Below are 19579 nucleotides of genomic sequence, written 5' to 3'. Positions count from 1 at the left end.
TCCAATTCTAGCTCCAATTTGTGATTTCCAGCTTCTGAGGAGGGAGCATCCAGGCCTGACCAAAAGACTTTATCCCTCTGGGTTATGGGTGCTGTATTGCCAGGTTTGTAATTGCAAACAGCTCAGAGGTACTGTGGAAATACCAGGTTAGAATTCCATTCAGGCTGAGCAAAGGGGATGCATTTTTCCTTTTATCATGAGCACAAGTCTGCTGTGCAATACCCTTGGTACTTTGCTTTTGCAGTAAAAGCTGCAATGTTCTGTCCTGGAGGACCCTTGGTGCATCCCCTGTGTGGTGCCAGGGCAGCTCCTGCCTGTTCTGCCCTGGGGACTGAGACCAGGGCTCCCCTGAGCACCAGATCCTGCTGCAGGACTGGAGAGTTTCAGCAGGCAGCACATTCATTCCCCTGGAGACAATTCCCAGCCCTGGAGGATTTCCCATTGTTCTGCAGAGCCCAGAGCCCGGTGCTGCAGCAGCTGCTTCAAGGTGGTGCCTCCAGCTGTGCACCTTCCAGCTGTGCCCACAGCTGGACCTCGCTGCTGGCAGAGCAGCTGCCAGCTCTGGGTGGGAAAGATGTCCTGGGAATGCTTGACCAAGCTCAAAGGCAAGGTACTCTACAAGAAAACACCACCTCCAGCTTGTTTCTACACCAGTAACCATCTTTCAGTTGTTGTGTTCTTTCTGTCGGTGTCTGTGCTAATCAAGAAACACAAGCTGAAGAATTGTAAAGTCTTGCAATATACAAAGCAGTCTTGGTTTTAAAATCCATGCTGTTGCAGCATAATTTAAGTGATGTATTTATCAGTTTTAAATGTCATTTTGCTTTTCCAGTCTTTTGTATATGGGCACAATACTTTTTGTAAATTTTTTTTATTTAGTTGTCTTTCTGTCTTTCTGGTACTGGAAGATTTGAGCTCTCTGGGTTTTCACGGTACTCTTCTGATCATTCTTCATAGTGGTAAAAGTCTGTATTTTTGTATGTAGGAGAAATGGTAGTTTTCTAACACTTAGCCCAATCAATATGGTACGGAATCATTTGTGAAGGACTTCCTGTTTAATAAATGGACATATTAAAGTACTAAAACAGTGTCTTCATCTGTAAACATGGCCTGGGCTGGGGTGATTTTCTTCCCAGTGGCTGGTGTGGAGCTGTTTTGGATGTGTGTGGATAATTCAGAGATGTTTTTGTTGTTGCTGAGCTCACGCAGAGCCAAAGCCTTTCCTGCCCCTTGTGCTGCCGTGCAGGGGAGGGTCTGGGGGGACACAGCCAGGACAGGTGACCCCAAGTGACCACAGGAGTAATCCCACACATTACGGCATCAGGATGGGAAGGGGGGAAGGAAGAAGAGGGCATGTTTGGAGTGGTGATGTTTGACTTTCCAAGGCACCATTCCAGGGGATGTGGCCCTGCTCTCCGAAGGTGCTGAGCACCTGCCTGCCCATGGGAATCGGGTCCTTGTTTTGCTTAGCTCGTGTGCACAGCTTTTGCTTTCCCTATTAAATTGTCTTTACCTCAACCCAGGGGATTTCTCACTTTTCCCCTCCCCATTCTCTGCCTTGTGTCACTGAGACAGCAATTCCTGTGTGGGGCTGGGGGATGCTGGGTGAAACCTCCCCAGGAGGCAGCAGAACTCCTCATGCAGCACTGGGGGGTTCCTGGGCTCATAACCCAGCCAGGCAGCTGCAAAACGCCCTTTGTGTGTGGGACCAACACCCAAAGCCCCTGGGGCTGCCCCAGGACACTGCTGGGTGCCTTGGGGAGAGGGCAGTGGAGCAGAGAACGTGGAACTGCTCTGCTGCTCACGTGCTTGTGGTGGAATTGCTCTTGGGGTGTTTCTGGTGTGCTGCCATGGGCTGCAGTGCTCCTTCCTGGGGTCTGCAGCTTCCCATTTGGGATTTGGGGGCTGAAATGCCCCAGGGAGTGGGGTAATACTCTGCTGCCTCAGGGCTGGGGGCTGCAGGTGATGCTGGTGGGATTTTTGGTTTCCAGGTGCTTTAGGCACGAGGTGGGAGCACTGAGTCAATACAGGTGAGAAGAGTGGAAAGGCACAGAGGGATGGGTGAGTTTGTGAAGAGATTTGGGAATGTGGATGCTGCACTCAGAACACTTGGAAGGGACTGGGGAGGGTGGCACAAGGTAAGGATTTCCTGAGGGAGCCACAGGGAACGTGGCTCACATTCCCTCTTACAAGGGGTCAGTTCATTTTGCCTGTGTGGGGTTGTCAGCAGCACTGTGGCATTACCCAGGGTGGTATCCATGGTGCTCCTGGGTCAGGAGAAGCTTCATCAGCTGTCAAATTTAAAAAAAAAAAATATTTTGTCTAGCTTTTAGATAGTGGATCTCTTCCTTGAGTCTCCTAGGAAGACTGTAATTAATTTATTCATGGATCAGGCTAACAAAATGTGATGGGCTGTGTCCAAAGTCCATAAAAGAAAAGGACAGATGCTTCCTGGCAAAAATTAATGTTGGAATCAGTATTTTCCTCTTCACTCCTCCTTCCCAAAGCCCCAAACAAAACCACACTTAAATTTTCTGGGTAGCACTGTTTTACTTTCTGACCTGGAAGCTTTACAAAACACTGAACACTGAATTCTTCCACTAAAGGAGTGTCCTAGGGTGACTGACTGTGTCACACTGTGCATTTCTTGATGCACTCCTGTTTATTTATTCCTGACTTTTTAAAGACCCTGACTTTTAAGGCAATATTCCATGCAAAAAGGTGTCTTGAGCATCTTGTATCAAAATTCACATCCTCAGTTCTCAGAATTTCTGCTTGATACATCTTCTCTCAGAGAATTAAAGGATGGCCAGGTGAGGCAGCTGTGCATGTGCTGCCACGTGTAGCATTTGCCCTTTGAGGGCAGTTTGTGTCCTGCTGCAAGTCTGGAGTGAAGCCACACAATGATTTTACCTCTGATCACAGCAGTGCCCAGTGAGCAGCCTCAGCAGAAGGACAATGAGTGGAACCAACCAGGTGCTTGCTGAGCAGAACATCCAGCTGTGTTCTCTTTCCAGCACACCAGGCTGTTCTCCACCACCACAGCAGCTGAGATGCTCTTCCTTGGTATCCTGGAAGTGACTGTCAGGTGGAAATGAAGTCCTGAGGAACTTGGAACAGTATCAAGTGAAAAGCACAGTTAGGTGGAGTAACAGACAGTTCAAAGGACAACAGAACCTCTTCAGTCAGAATCTAAAAAAGCTGCTTGGAAAGGCACTTGAATTCATTGGAAAGGTCTTTTGAATTCCTTGGAAAGGTATCTGAATTCCTTGGAAAGTTATCTGAATTCCTTGGAAAGGTCTTTTGAATTCCTCAGCACTACCTCCAAAAATCACTTCACAAGCCCAAACAAGTCCACAGATAAATGTAAAAGCTTGGTAGGAGGGAGAGAGCCCTTCAGGCAGGTGAGAGCTGTGTGAACTCACCTGAGGTGCCACTTTCCCTTCCCGTCAGTGGCTTTGAGCTCATGGAACTGCTGGTATTGTTTCTACATGGATTTGTCCACACTTGGGGTTGGAAACTGCCCAGGAACTCCAGGTGGCAGTGGCTGTGCTGGAGCTGCAGTGAGGGCAGGGATGGGCTCTGGGGGCTTGGGAAGCAGCTCCTCCACAGGACACAAGTGATTGTGATTGGAAAGAGGTGTCTGACGAGGCCACTGAAATCAGGATTTAATCACGGGCTCCACACTGCAGGTGCAGTGCTGTGTTTGTCACCTGAATCACAGAGAAACCAGTGCTCCCAGCACCCTTCTGATGTTGTCAGTTGAGGAAAAACATGCAAATAAACAAAAAACCAAAAAAGCCAAGCTGGCTCCTCCTCCAGTGGAGGAGACCCTGAGCTTGTGCAGGATTTGTGGTGGAATATGGGCAGAAGACTGAGTCAGCTCCCTCCACCCCAATCCAAACTGGCTTTGAGGTAATTATTTTAAATCTAATTTTCTGAAGTGATATTTCTAAAATACAGAACCCTGTTTTCTTTCAGTCATGGGAACAGATCTTTTTTAATAAAAGGCCAGAATCTTACAGAAGTGCTTGACCCTGGGAGCAAACTGCTTTGAAATAAATGAAGTCATCAAGTACTTAAAAGCCAGTAAGGAAATTCTCTGGGCAGGCACCTCACTGAAAGCTGCTAAAGCAGTCCTGAAGCAACTAATGAACATTTTGTTTGCTGCCTGTTTACTTTAATCCAACATGGAATAAATTACCAGAAAACCTCAGTATATTTTGGGTGTGTGAAGGGTGAACCCGCAGGGTGACTTTGTTCTTTATGGGGTCATTGGTTGCCAAGAGGGAGCACAGAATCCCCAATGCTTAGAACTAATATCTAGAATATTTACAACTAATTTTTGGTCACATTTTTTCATCTCATACCCTAAGGAAGAGGTTTCTTCTGTGGCTGGTCCCCAGGGCTGGCTCTGAGCTCTGCCCTCTCCCCAGCACAGATTTGGGATTCCTGAAGTCATTTTTTTGTGCTGGGCAGAGGCAAAGCAGCAAAATCAGGTCTTCAAGTAAGTAAAGACACCAAACACTTCTATTAAAAGAGGTTTAATCCAGCATGGTTTCTAAATATTAACCATGTCTTCAGCTGTGACATGCAGTACATTTTTTTACTTAAAAAAAGAGACATACAAAACAAGTATAAAAATGAGCCCAGGTCCCCTGAACGTCACAGTGTGCCAGTAAAATATGACAAGAGAAGAGAAAGAAACATGGGATTTTGTACAGGAAAAGGTCCAAAGAGATCTTCCTGATAAATCAAGGATTATCTGTCACATTTAGAAGCAATCACTTGTTCTGCATTTACTCTGTCAGTGGTCAGGAAGCAGGAGATGTAGGAGCTGCCTGCTGGACAACTCCAAACCTGACCAGCACCCCCTGCTCTGTGCCAGCTCCCCTGTCCTGCCAGCCACAGGGAACTGGAACCCAGCTGCTGATTTTATTCCAAAGGAAAACTGCCTTTATTGTTTCATCCCTGTTTTTCACTTACTCTGTTAGTACCATCTGCTCTCATTTTAATCACACCTGTGCTGGTACTCTATTAATTTTTAAAAAATCCATACAGGTTTATTTGCTACAAACCTGTCTGATGCCATCTGTGAGGAGTGTGCTGTGCTCTTCCCAAGCATTCCCCAGTGTTTATAAATGGACACAGATATTCCAAAGTAGGCTGTGCTACCTGTGAAAACAGCTTGTAAATTCAGAGGGCTTCTCCCCTGGAATACAACACCACAAGGTAAGTCACATCCTCCCAGGGGTGAAAAATCAACTCACCCCACCCCACACACACTGAAATAAGGGGGCTGGAGTGGTGAATCCATTGCAGACATTCTGAAGTTTGGGGTTGGCTTTTTGGCCTTTTCACAGTGGGGAGGAGCCCCTGCCCTCCTGGGGCCTGGGCACCCTCGGTGTGGCAGCACCAGTGGGCTCAGCACAGAGCAGGACACTGGAGCCTGGGGCACAAACACCTGCAGGTTTCACCAGGCAGGTCCTGCTGGGAGCTGTTGGCCAAGCCTGCCTTCCCTGGCTGTGCAGACACTCACAGGGGCTTCTAAAAACAGGACAGGGCTGCCCAGAGCTGCCTCACCTGTTCCTCCCCATCCTGTGGTGAAATTGCAGCAGAGGGGATGTGACTCCAGCCAAGCAGCTTAAAACAAGGGATACTTAATGTCTGATGAGCCAGCTGCCCTGCAGCACCATTATACTACTCTGAGGTTTGTTCTTGCTGCAGATTTCCAGTTGTTACATTTCCTTGTCCCAGATGGACAGGAGATTTAAAGGTATTGAAACCAACATGTTAACTGTAATCCATGCCTTCAGTGCTTGGGAGTATTCAGACTTTGGATAAAGAAATACTGTTAGTTAATCAAGAAAAATACAAACAGAGGCATCCAAACCTCTCTTCTTTGGCATATATAAGTATAAAAGCTTTAAGTGTTAAAGGTTTGGAATTCTGAAAGCACATTAAAAGCTGTAAATGTTAAAAATGCCATTCCCATTTACTCAGGACATGGATGTGCTGAGTGGGGAGGAGCAACAGAGAATTGAGCTGTGTTGTTTGGACAGAACTACTGTAGGATCTGTAGTTGTCAAGAGTTTAGTGGCACTGGGAATAGTCTCCTTTTCCACATTACTGCCTTGTCTGCTCTGGTGATTCCATGAACAGTGAGGTGGCAAGGGGCTGAAATGAGGGGATATTTCAATTTACAGTGCATTCAGCAGAGAGGAAAGTGCTTGATCATCTTCCCTTCATGCTTGGTTGGTGTTTGGTTCTTCAGTCTGAGTCAGAGTCGGAGTCCTCATCTGAGGGGTGAAACAAGGAACAAAAGTGAAAATGCAAACTGGAAACCCCCCCAGCTGTGGTTCTGGTTGGGAGAGAGGCTGCTCTGGCAGGGTGTGCTTCAAAGGACACAGCAGGATTGGGAATGAACACTTCTGTGCAATGGCAGCTCTTGCTGAGGTGATGGGACCTGAAATGGTGTTTGAAGGAGTTGGAAGATGCTGCTGAGAGGCTCTGCTGGTATCCTTGCTGCTCTGGGCTCTGCTGTGTGCTCTGCAGCTCAACACCTCTGAGATGCTGAGAAATCCCTCCAGGCCCACAGAGCTCCATCCTTCTGGCCTCAGCTCATGAAAGCCCCTGTGTGAACACAACTTTGGGCTGCAGGGCTGAGCCCTCCTTGCATGGCCACAAACACCAACACAAAGCTGTGTGACTGCACTTCTGTGAGCTGATGTATTTGTGTCTCCATCTCCAGGGGAATTAGATCTAATCTGTATCCTAACTCTGCACCCTTGCCACCTGGTCATCTTCTGAGGGCAGTTCAGTAGTTCAGTTTTTAGCTTTTGCAGTCTGTTTTCTGTTCCTTTAGTTATTTTTCCTTTGTCTTTCTTTTCAGCCTAAAGCTTGAAAAATACTTAACAGTTCACTAAAATCCCCAGAAGAGACTTGTCAGTGCTGCTGTTCACTTCCTGGGATTCTATGCACACCTTGGGTGTTTGGTTTTGCAGGGGTTTTAAATGGAGTGTTGGGGGGGGGTTGGGATATTTTATTTTTAATGTGGAGCAGTCTTTTTAATCCATGTGGGTGCAGTAAGTAATCACAGGGACATGATGCCTGGTTTGGGCTCCTGGAAACTGCAAAACAACTACAACAACTACCCTTGTCTTGACTTGAACTGGCACCCAACACCTTTTTGTCTTTTTCCAAGTGGACCTCTCTGAAGTAGACTTCAATAGAAGAAAAAATTGATAACAACATTGTTAATTTTATACTGTTTGACTGTTGGATTTCAAGGCCATTTGCCCACAGATGGTCAAAGCTGATCAAAAGAGGCGATCATGTAAAGGAAATGATAAAGAGAAAAGCACTATTTGAACATAAAAGGCTGTGGATTCATGGATGTTAGTTATAAGTTACTAAAAAAAAAAAAAGGTAGAAATTTGCTTGTTTTTACAGCAAGACATTTTAATAGGGAAAGTAAATCTGTGCTGCATGGTGATTTCTATAATTGGATTTGGGGCTTTTCAAAGTTAGAGGTTGTGAAACTCTGAGAAACTTCACATTCCTGGCTTGCAGGTTATCTTCATAAATCACTGGAATTCCATTTGCAGCTTCCTAACTGAGCAGAGCTGTGGCACACAAACCCAAGAACAGAAAGTGCTCTTACTGGGAAAGAGCTCTTGCTCCCTGCACAGGGTGAAATGGAGAGGGAAATCTCACACTGCAGCTCCTGTAACAAGCAGGGAGTTTTACCCACCTTCTGTCTTGTGCCCCTCGGGGGAATCGGAGCTGCCTTGCTTGAGGAAAGTGACCAGGTCATTGAAAGTTAGGTAGAAATCGATGGCAAACACGATGGTGGCTGCAAACCCAAACACCTGAAAGGGTAAAGTAACACTCAGTAACAACAGCTCCCGTCTGTCAGGGACAAACCAAACCCAACCAAGCCCACACAGGAAAAATTCCATGTTTTTTTTGACCTGTGCCTTTCCAAAAAAGCAGGGAAGGGAACTGGTTTGTGACACACTGGTATCAACTGAACTACAGCTGATTTGGGAGCCTGAGAAGTGACCAGGTGTGTCCTTATCCCTCCCCCAGGCCGCAGCCCTCGTGGGCTCTGGGCACATTCTGGTGCAGCTCCTGCACCTCCACTGTCCCAGGACACCTCTGCCACCCAGAAATCACCTCCATTTCCTGGGAAATAAATTTCCACTTGTTTGCAAGGAGATGTGTTTATTGCTGAGTGAATTAGACAGACTGAAATGATTCTGGAGTTTCCTCTCCAGTGCCAGAGCAGCAGAGCTGTGCCAAGCACAGGCTGGGTGCTGGGCTGGGCTGGGCTGAGCACACTCCATCGCTCCACGTCTCACCACAGGGACAAAGATCAAACAAGGTTTGGGATTGTGGGATGGTTTGGGAAGGGCTGCTGGCTGGCACCACTGGGCATTGTTCTTCCCAAGCTTAAACAATTGTTTTGCAAATTTTATTTATGTTGCATACATTATTGATGCTTAGAGTCAAGTTGCAGATGCAGGGGCTGTATTTCTGACCACAAAATGCTGATGGGTGAAGGCTCTCTCCTCGGCAGTCTTGGTATTGGAGGGTAAAATGACACTGCTCTTGTTTCAACACATCCAAGTAAAACTAAGCAGGAGAGGCAGGAGGTTGAAATTACTTAATTCAGACTGGCCTTAGCAGTTGCAGGTTTGAGTTATTTAAAAAAAAAATTAAAAATGATTATGATTATGATTATTATTCCTTCCATTCAAGGATCATGACACTCCTTGCAGAAGCAGCTAGTAAAATTAAAAAGCAGAATAGGTGCCTTCCCTAAGGATACATTTAACACTGAGCAACTCTGTTAGGGTGAAAGAACTAGTCACAGGTTCAAGACAAATTTTTCTGAATAAGTGATATTTCTGTGCTTTAGGCAAATTAATTTTCAGTTAATTGAAGAAACTTCTCTGATTTGAACTGTTTCAAAGTACATCCATACTCTGTTCACCATAGCACTTAGGTGGAAAGCTCATGCCTACTCACCCCTGCTGCTTTAGATGCTCCATCGTTGTATTTTGAGACAGCAGCAATTGAAATGGCAAAGTAAATAATGGCAGCGGTGACGCAGCGCAAGAAATCCTGTGGAAGAAGCAACGGTGCATTCTCAGACTGCTCTAGGATTTCCTCTAAAAACCATTCTGGAAATGAACACTCAGCCCCTCTGTTGTTGCATCAGTGGCCTTGCTGGTATGTAACCACAGCCTGGGTTGCTGCAGAGGAGGAACTGCTCATCTGTGAAATATTTCTAAATAGGAGAAGCCCTGAGCCTTGGCATAAACTTCTGCTCTTAAAGATGCTGGGATAAATCCGGCTTCTACCCTGCCTGTGTCAGGCAGACCTTCCTTCAGCCTGGGAGGGGCTGTGCAGGGTGTTTGCCTTGGAGCACAGCAAGGGATTTGATGGAAAAATCGTTTGAAATGACTTAAAAACCTCATGTTTGAGCAGACTTCCTGTGGCACCAGAGGCTCAGGAGGTCCCAGCTCCCGTGGGAACGGGTGCCTGTCTCTCTGTGGATGCAGGGTGTGAGGTGATCTCCAGGGAGACCTGGCTGGGCAGTGCCTCATTCAGGAACACAACACTTGGATTAGTGTTGGAATGATTGATACTTCCCATGTCCACTGCCAGCCCCATGCCTGGTGTGATCCCTGGGACGTGTCCTGCTGAGCTGTGCCCTGACACACAGCAGAGATGTCTCTGCAGTGAGCTTCAAACAGAAATGTGCTTCCCAGGGCACATGCAAATCATGGGAGCTGCAAAAATGGAACCCTCAGCTCTGTTCACAGTTAGCTCTTCTGCCTTTCCAGAACAGATGGAGGAGTAAAATCCTGTCTCAAACCACAAATCCTGCAAGAAACCCGATTCCTCTGAAGTCAGGACAAGGTCAGTTATCTACATTCTGTGCCTGTAGTATGTTATGGTAATGGCCATAATAAACACACAAGTGCCTTTTTTGTCTTAGTTCTGGAACCAGATGCATGTAGAAAATGGGAAAATGATGGAACTGAGATTACCAGCTGAGAGCTGTGCACAGTCGTAGCCAAAGTCACTGATACTGTTTTATCTACCAGTGGCCTTGCTAAAGTTATTTTTGTGCAGTGAGCTCTAATTCAAACCTCACTGCAATGAACTACTGATGGTACCAAAAGAGAATCCAGATTGATAAAATCAGTAGGGTTTTTTGAAGTATTTGTACGGCAAGGCAGCTGCTCCCTTTGCAGTGATATCTGAGGCTGCAGGGACATCCAGTGGCCAGGGCTCTCCTGCAGCCCCAGCACTGCTCCAGCAGTCACTGGGCTGCTGTGTGCGCATGAACTGGCCAGAGCTGGCCCTTCCCAGAGCAGCTCAGTTTGTCTGAGGGTGTAACTCTACCTGAGAATTTAATCACAGCCTGATAAAGTCTGCCCATTATCAACAACACACCCGTTTCCCCATCTGCAAGGGTGGCAATAAGGAGCCCCCAGCAGTCAGACTTGGGCTGATGCTGGCCCCAAGCCATTTGCCTGGAATTTGGAATACCAGCTGTGCTTTGATAAAGCCATGCCTTGTGTCAGCACCCAAAAAGCTGCAGAGCAGAGCATGGAGTGCTCCAGGACCTTCTGAGCCAGAAGCAGCATGGACAAGTTTCTAAAAGGGCAGTAAACTTGTTACAGTCACCCTGATCTGCCCAGCCCCTTTCACCCCCTCACACCAGACAATTAATTCTGAAGGTTTCTGTTGCACATCTCACTTACCGCCAAAGGCCAGTGGACTCCTTTAAACTTCTCATTAAGCTTGGAGGCGTAGGCAAAAAAAAGAAACAGTGCCAGCAGAAACTCTAGGAGTGGTGCCATCATGAAAGAAGCTGCTAGAGATGCAATATAGCAGATAAAGATGATAAATGACAGCACCTAAAGTAAAGGGAAAACTCGTAGTTATTCGCATGGAATAGCAGAGCCGCAGGCAGCTGAGCAGCTTTGAAGTGTTATTTTCCCTGTGTATTTCTGTCAGTGCTGCTGCTGCTGGCATAGCTTCAGCATCCTGCTTTTTTTATTTTTCATTGGGCCAAATGATTTTTCTTGTTCAGCACAGAATAAATCTGAAGTAATGGTGTTTATTTCCCTGTGTGTGAAATTGCTTTTCCAGAGCGCTGGGTGGATTTGAACCCCTTGAAGTCGGTAATTTGCTCTGGATTGTAAACAGCTCTGACAACATAATTCTGAAGATAGAGTGGGGTGTTGCCAAGCAAGCAGAGCTCTAAGCTTTCAGCTGTGACAGCTCTCATTTGAAACCCAAATCAGTGCTCAGACAGCCTGAAGTAACTCAGCATTTATAATCTTGGAGTTGAAAGAATAAAGTCTGCTGATGATGGATAGAAAAGGGACTAGAATTAATTGTTCTGTGATTTCTGGAAGTGTCTGGTTCCAGTTTTCCAGTGTGGAAGCTCTTCTGGAGAGCAATAGGACAGATAACTCCCATAGATTTATCTCCATAATGTTTCCTATCTCTAGTAAATAATAAAAACTGTCATTTTTTTCCACTCAATTGAAATACCTTTAGAAATACAGCTCAAAATAGAAAGTTTCACAATGGGACTGAAGAAAATGCATTTTCACCTAAACCAGGCAGTAGCAGAGTGCTGTCCTACATTCCTGGACTGTGACTGTAAAAGTGGAAGGTGAGGGAACCATGGAGAAGCTCAACACCATTTCCAGTTGCTGCACTGAGGGTTGGTGGTCCCAAGAAAGAGGCTCCAGTCCTCCTGTTTCACTGCCTTGCATGGGAATTGGTTGTTGTTTCAGTCAAATTACCCTGAAGTAACAAAAGTAGCCGGGATGCTGAATTATATATTGTCATGTGCCAGTTCACACCTGGGCTGCTCTGCCCAGCCTTTCCTCCTGGACACAAATCTGTGCCTTCCCAAAGCTCAGGGATGCTTTTGGTCAGCACAGACTGAGCACTAGATTACAAAGATGTTTTTTTAACTTCTAATTCCAAACTGGGACACTGATATTCCCACTCATTTATTGAAAATAAATGGATTCTTTACCCCCAGATGACAGGCACATCTGAAGGCAGATGTAGCATTTCTGCAAAGGTAATCAAAGCATTTGCCTCATTAAATTTCAGCTCTGTGGATTTTCTTTGTTTGCTGCTACTGTGGGTTCCTGGAGACCATCAGTACCAGAAAAAATCATCATTACACCTGAGTGATAAGACTCCTATAATTATTAATTGGTAATTACTCTTATGAGAGGTCAGTCAACCCTCAAATACATGTATCAAAAAACCATTTATGTTTAGGGGGCAACTAAGCAGTTCAATCCCACTGAAATAATTTCTTGGTGTAATTAATTACCAAGCCTTTATTCTCAGCCTGTGTTTTGGGCGAAATAGTGTCTGAGCAGGATGCTAGCAGCTGGAGTAAACTGTTTTCATCCATTAGGACTGGCTGGTGAGGTTAGAAAGGATGTGATATTTTTAGTAAGAGACTATACTTACCTTAAACATCTATGCATTGTTCTTTTTTCACTGGGTTCTAAGAAACTGAGCTGGGACAGTTTATAGAGCTCACTTCTGCATGGGCCTGCTAGCTGGTAATATCAGCCCCATTCTGATTTGTTTATTGCTCACAGAGCCTCTCTGCAGGTTTTTCTCGTTTTCCTAAGGTGGAGGGAGTTCATTCCCTGTATCTCATCCTAACTGTGGTATTTTCTTTCTATGAGCTAAAAGTGATAAGAACTCTTTGAAGGGAAGTGGATTTATCAGAGCTTGACAGCTCTTAAGAGAGAGGACTTCCTTCTTCCTATCACAGCACCTATTCCCTTCCCACCCCAAAAAACACAGACTGCACTTGCTTTGTGAATTCACTTCACTTGCATTTCTTAAACAAAATTTAGACACAGTTCTACGTTTTCTTGGATTAAAAAGAAATCACCATCTATACAGGACATTTTCTTTTTGTTTTCTGGTGCTGAAAAAAGTATCTTCCTTTTTGTGGCTAAAGGCAGGTGTGTGGTGGCTGAGCTGCAGGGGTGAGCAGCAGCAGAGCTGGGTTCATGGGCAGGTCCCGCTGGCCACAACCCTTCTAATGGCAGATCCTTAGACTTGAACTAAACCTGGTGATCTCTTAGGAGAGGATTAAATGCAGTGTTAAATAATACATCCTACTGGTGCAGTGAGGGGAGGTAGAGAGGCAAATTTCAGATATGTAAGGTGATGCTGCACAGCAGAGATCCTTTTGATCTCGATTCTGTTTGAGTCAGTAACTCCTGTGCTCTGACTGCCTTTGCACTGAGAAAAAATCTTTCCTGTTGAAGTGTAAAGTGAAAGGAAGAGCCTTTGTGGTCTGTTCTTATCAGCTTTATGGAAATTTGTGCCAGGGAAGGCTCCTGCTGTCCCCTCTGAGCCCTGGGCAGGTGTGAGGTTTAGACATGAGTGAAACAGGAGCTGTTCTGTGGAAGGAACAGATCAAGGAGCCCCTGATCCCAGGTGCTGGGGGTGCCAGGGGATCCCTCCTTCTATGCCAGGGAAGCTGCTCAAGAGACAGATGAGTCTAAGCATTAACTCTCTAACTGGGTCTGACCCAGAGAAGTTGGGGAAATATTAGTTGTTTATTTTAAAATCTGGTTACCAGGCCAGTTACCTGTCCAACCCAAGCCCTGTGTGATGGGAGGTGACAGCAGTGTCCTGCTCCTCAACCCTGAGGGTCAGTGACTGTATTCCCACCTTCCCCATCCTGAGTGGCTGGATTGAGTCCAGCCTGTCTCCACTTGTCAGCATCTCCTTGGCAAGAGAATTGCACCTCTAGGCACACTGAAAAAAAGGGCAGCTTTTGATTCACAAGAAGCTGCTTGATTTCAGTAGATTATTGGTGGTATAAGCAAAGGGAAAAGACTCTGAAGTGTGGCAATTGGTCATTCCTCATCCTGGAGGCACTATGAGACTGAAAGGGCCCAAGGAAGATTTTATGTAAAATAAACATCTATAAAATAATGTACCAGATTTTGAGAATGAAGATTTGAAAGATGGTATTTTTGGATACTTTCCTTGGGGGAAGGCTGGAAGGCCCAGGAAGGGGAGGGAAGCAGACCTTGGAAAGAGCCAGAGCAGCAACAGGAAGGAGGTGCCTGAGGGCTCTGTCAGGTGAAGACCATGGCACTGCACCTTGGTGCTGCACCTCGTTCTTTGGTTTTCTTCTTTTCTGTCTCCCATCACAGCCCTGACATGGATTTTAATGCCAAACTTCCTTGGTAGCAGCTCTGTGTAATACCAGAGCTCACAAATTGTAAGATTTTGATGATATTTCTCATTTCTCCTTGTGTAGAACTCATTTCCTCTTCTGACACGTAGAATGCATGGACTCCTTGAGCAATATTGGCTATTACCTACAACTGTCTTTTCTGAATTACAGAAGTCAGCAGGTGCCTTTTCTGACCATTTAAGTGCGCTGCCACTAACTCAAGCATTTGATGTTATCTTAAAATTTTAAAAATACTCCTCTCCTCCCACAATGAAAACACTGCAGTGCCAGTCTGTACCCAGAAATAATGACACCTACCTATGTGCTTTTCCAGACTTCAAGTCTTTGCAACAAACATCTTACAAATTGAAAGGTGCTCTAAAAACTCAAGAGCACCTTTTGGAATATACCCTGACCCCTCTAAGGACTGTCAAATGTTCCATTGCACATCACACTTGCTCTGCACCTCTCTTCCTGGAGCTGTGTGTTTCAGGGTCACTTCAGAGAAAGGTCAAGCAATGGGACCTTGGTGCTTTTCTAACTGCTCTGTATCTATGCTTAAAAAAAAAAGGCATCTAGAGAGGAAGTTTGTGAGGCTCCATGCAGTTGCAAGTTCATTTCTAGCACTTTCAGAAGGCGCTGCAGCTTCTGGCAGAAAAAAAAAAAATAGCAGTGTTGTAGCAGTTTTGTCAATTTGTATTTACACAGGGTTTTTCTCTTCCCCTCACTTGGGGTTGCACTCTCAGCACTGAGAGCAGCTGAGTCTGAGCTCTTTCTGAGCTGCTGATGACAGCTTGGGGTGACTGCTGCCAGCTTCACTGTGAAGGAATATGTGAATGCAGGAAGCTCTAATGCAGCAAAGAGCAGGACAGGAACCTTTCATAGCTTGGCAGTCGTAAGTGTATAAAAAATCCTGGCAAAACAGCAGCCTGACTGTTCACTGAGCACCTTTTTTGTGCACTCCCATTCACACAGAACCCTTCTTGGGTATTGTATTTCAGAAAGTAACGTTCCCATTTAAAGCCATGTAATTATTACTTAATATTGTGTTGCTGGGCTTCTTAAAGTGGCCAGGCATTATGAAGTTACACTTTATTGTACAAGTGGTTAGAGAGCACAGTGTCCCTGAAGGGAGGGAGGCCTGAGCAGTGCTGAGGTCATGGCAGCTCCAGAGGCGTTGTCTCCCCTGAGGAGGGAGAACAGACCCGATGGAACCCACTGGGAATATTGGGATGCTGGGAAGCTGCTGCCATCACTGCAGCAGCTCCTCTTCTCCTGTTCTCACCTCCCTCCCCAGGAAAGAGCAGCTTTGCCTAAGGCTGAGGGTAAGACTGTGGGTAACAGTGTCACCTTTTGGACAAGAGTGTGTTTTGTTCTTGTATTCTTATCAGACAGACAAAGTGCATCACTCAGTGGTCTCTGCTGTTCAGTTATCACTTCTCTGTTGCACTTGTCGTGGAGGTGAAACTCCTGTCTCCTCCAGAACTCGCTGCAGGAGAGGCCTTCTGGCTACAGACCCTGAGAAAGGCACAGGGTCTCTTCAAAGGAGACTTTACACCCAGCAGCTGAAGATTCAGTTATGAAGGTCAGTTCAGAGGAGACTGAAAAGACAGGAGAAAGACAGGAAAAGAGGAGAGAAACAGGCATAGTGATTTCTACATCCTTTTATGTCACCACAGAGGTGGCACAACTTTACCTATTCACACTGCATTTTTATAAAAACAAAATAAAAGCATGCTGGCTTCAGGAGACTGAGGAGATGCCAATTAAAGCAGCCACAAAGGCTTGAGTGGAGCACCAGATGAGCAGCAGAATCCACAGCTGGGGATCCTGCCTGGACAAGCTCTGGTGGTAGTGTGAGAGTGGCTGTTAAATGGTTCCAACACAAGACACAGGGAATGGAAAACTCATCTCTTGAAGGGTAGAAAAGAGCAAGGATGACATGCTGACCTGCAACACAGAAACTTGAGTGGTTAGGAAAAATGGGTAGCTTAAGAAGAGTGTTAAAATGTGTGGAAGAAACCATGGCATGGGTGAGGGGGGAAACAGAAAGGAAAAAAGATTAATGTGTAAGATTAAAAATGATGGTTAGAAAATGGAGAGATCAAGACAGTGAGAATAAATAGGATTAGGGGAAACAGTGAAGCTTCTACATGTATTTGATGCTACTGCTTCTCCCTGGCTTTAGAGCTGTCCCAGGTGGAATAAAAAATTAATCAGGCAGGTGAGTGGGGAAGTGGACTGGATGTTCCCCAGAGGTCTCATACAACCCCAACCATTCTGTGATTCTGTGGAGATCAAAAGAAAAAGGAGCAGGGGGTGGGGGGAGGATAACTTCCTTATCTGAATAAAATTTGAGATTATAATTAAGCTTCTAGCAGTAATCAGCACCATCACCAGCCTGACCTGTTTGAGGGGAAGCACCAGGATTCCCAGTTTATATGGGTACTGCACCAGAGCAAATCACACCTGAACATCCTAAAGATCCTCTGTGTGGAAATGTTATTTTCAAAAATGGCTTGAGATATGCAGAAATAAAGTGCATTTCTGGGGAACTGCTACGCTGCTGAATAATGTGACATTTGTAACAGTAATGAGGACCCCACTTTGCCTCTGAACAAAAGACACTGTTCAAAATGTGTGTCCATGAATATTATTTCCATACATTTATGCAGCACCCAACCCCATCCAACATTAGCACTGTGTCAGAGGAAAAATTAAACATTCAAGAGGAGGAATGCAAAGCTAAAGATGAAACACAGATTTAAACCATGATAGATTTAACTTGGACTCGTCTTCAATTATTTGGCACTGTATTTCTCTAATTGTATACAGGCTGCATTTACTCTGGGGCCTGTGTTGTCTTCAAGGGTTTCTTCTGGCAAAGCTGAGACAACTGGAGAGAAACTACTGCTGCCTCTTGTCTGCCAGGAAACTGTGTCCTGAGCACGTGGGCTTGGCCTGCAAGGAGCACAAGGAAAGCTCTTGGCAGATGAGATTTTAGGGCTGCTTTCAGCCAGCCAAGCCCTTGGGAAGCCCCAAGTGGCCTGACAAAGGATAAATCCCTGTTTTGTCAAGACAGAGAAGTTTTTATTACTCCAAGGAGGCATCGTCAGTACTTCTCTATGATAACAAAAGGGTGAGTCTGATCCCATGACCAGAACAGTATTCCTCCAATATGTCATCATTCTGAGATGTTAAAAAGCCAGACTGTCTGAAAACCATCATTTAGTGGCTGTAAGCTTGTAAAGGAAATTCCAGTGTGTGTTACAGTATGTAAAAAATACATGCCAAAGGAGCCAGGTTAGCTGGGCTCTAGTATCTTGTAAATGTGTGGGTTTGTAAACTACAGATGCTGATGTGTGATTGTGTGATGGTGTGACTGATGGGGTACCTGGAGGAGGGATGGCATAGCTGGCATTTTTTTGGTGGAGCTGATAAAGCCCATGGCCTGCTAATACCCAACCTGTGGCTTTCCCCAGCACAGAAGTCATCCTGATCTACTGAGTGAATGCTTTTCCTCTCAAAGCCAGCCTTGCATCTGGCTGTTCCTTGTCTCTCTGCCACAGGGCAGTGGCCACAGCCTCACAGACTCTCAGAGCTGGTCCCCCACCAGCTGGTCACAGACAATTCTGCCTCCTTCTGCCAGTTCCTTATCTCTCTTTGGCAGGAATACCCTTGTTTACTTCCCTGAGCTAGCAGAGTGCATAGCCAGAGATACCTTGCACATCTGAACAGTGCTCCATGGACCTGACTGCTAGTTTGGGCTGTCCTGATATTTGACTATCTGCTGACAAAACTCCAGCTAAAAGCCCAGCAAACTTAGTATCTGAATTTATCATTATTTCTAGAAAAAATGATGTTGAACATCTAATTTCAATCAATGAGCTTCCTATTCAGATCGTAATTTTGGTGTGAAATACCCACTCCCCACGGGGTGAGTGATCGCCTTCCCTATCACACAGGTACTGTTTTAGCTGTCAGGTTTTCAGCCTTTGTATGTAAAATTCCACAAAGTCTCTCACCACAGTCACTGCCCTGGTCCTGCTGATCCAGCCAGGTGTCCCTGGCGCTGTGCCCAGCCGGGCTGGTGCCCAGCCGCTGTCTCAGCAGCCTTTCCCTCCGGGCAGCTCCAGAGCGGCCAGCGAGCGCATCCCTCCGAGGGTCAGGGACCAGCAGGGCTCCGAGGGCTCGGGACAGCAGCTGAGAGGCGCAGTCTCATGCCACACATCAGAAATTCCTCACTAAAGCCTTTCCTGACACACTCAGGCCAAGCTGCCCCCTAACCTGGCACCAGCCGATAATGCAAACCGCAGCCGTAGTGGTTACTGGAATCACACTGCAAACAGCTTAAAACGAAATCAAAGCGCTTTTTTACCGAAAAGGAGTCGCCAATAGCGAAACACACTGGAAGGCTAACGAGACAAGTTCTGCTCTCTAAGGTGCTGTGCCTGAATTACGCTAAATCCATTACGCTCTCAGTTCCCCCACTCCGGTACGGCTATTTCCCCGTTTTCCCCTCGGTTGTTGTCTCCTGTCTCCCCTCGGTTGTTTTCCCTCAGTTTTCCCCTCGGTTGTTTTCCCCAGTTTTCCCCTCGGCTGTTTTTCCCCAGATTTCCCCTCGGTTGCTGCCCCCCGTCTCCCCTCGGTTGTTTTCCCGGCTTTCCCCTCAGCCGCTGCCGCCTCTCCCCTCAGGCGCACAGCGGAGCGGCCCGGGGCAGCTCGCTCCGGCGGAGCCCGCTCGGGTCGCGGCTGTCCCGGGGGAGGCTCCCGCAGCCCCCCGGCCCCGCTGTGCCGTCCTTACCGACTCTGCGAGCAGCAGCTGCCCCTTGCGGGAGCGCAGGAACTCCCGGGGGGGGAGCAGCGAGCTGAGCCCGGGCGGCGGCGCGGCGCCCACGGACTCGGGGTCCTCCATGTCTGCGGCGGGCGGGGTGGGCTGGGGATGGGGCTGGGCTCGGGCTGAGCTGGGCTGGGCTCGAGTCGGGCTCGGGCTGGGCGCGGGCTCAGGCTCGGGCTGGGGGGTTGGCCGTGGAATTTTTTTAATTTTTTTCTCTGAAGGAGGGAAGCGGAAATCGTGACACTGCGGAAACGTGAAAAAAAAAGTTTCAGCATCCCCCAGCTGTGGGGGGCGGCCCCAGCGCCCGCCCCCAGCCCCGGGACAGGGACAATGGAGCCGGGCTGCTACCTTCGCCCTGCCCTGCCCTGTGCTGCTGGGCCGACACCGGCGAGCCGGGGCGCTTCTCCTCCTTGCCACTCTGAACACAGCACTGAGCCACCGGCAGCTCGGGGCTGGAGGTCACCCAGGCCAAA

The 19579-nt window shown here is 46.9% G+C and overlaps 1 protein-coding gene and 1 long non-coding RNA gene across 2 annotated transcripts; both read right to left on the bottom strand.

The window, feature by feature from the left end:
* Positions 1-50: 50 nt before the first annotated feature.
* LOC147650784 (uncharacterized) lies at positions 51-3645 on the bottom strand. Its single transcript, XR_015275421.1, has 3 exons — positions 3426-3645; positions 2914-3110; positions 51-2291 (listed from the first exon to the last, which is right to left on the bottom strand). It is a non-coding gene; the product is annotated as an uncharacterized LOC147650784 (long non-coding RNA).
* Positions 3646-4528: 883 nt separating this feature from the next.
* Positions 4529-19532, bottom strand: CMTM3 (CKLF like MARVEL transmembrane domain containing 3). Its single transcript, XM_086847684.1, has 6 exons — positions 19455-19532; positions 19074-19349; positions 10782-10937; positions 9034-9129; positions 7754-7871; positions 4529-6299 (listed from the first exon to the last, which is right to left on the bottom strand). Exons 2-6 carry the CDS (start codon positions 19182-19184, stop codon positions 6271-6273), a joined length of 510 nt encoding a protein of 169 aa, XP_086703810.1. The 5' UTR covers positions 19185-19349; positions 19455-19532; the 3' UTR covers positions 4529-6270.
* Positions 19533-19579: the final 47 nt, after the last annotated feature.

Source organism: Cyanistes caeruleus, chromosome 12 (genome assembly GCF_971803275.1).
Source record: "Cyanistes caeruleus chromosome 12, bCyaCae1.hap1.1, whole genome shotgun sequence".
In the NCBI taxonomy this organism is placed as follows: Eukaryota; Metazoa; Chordata; class Aves; order Passeriformes; family Paridae; genus Cyanistes; species Cyanistes caeruleus.
Note: the sequence above shows the minus strand (reverse complement) of the source record. Positions and strands in the feature narration are given on the sequence as shown.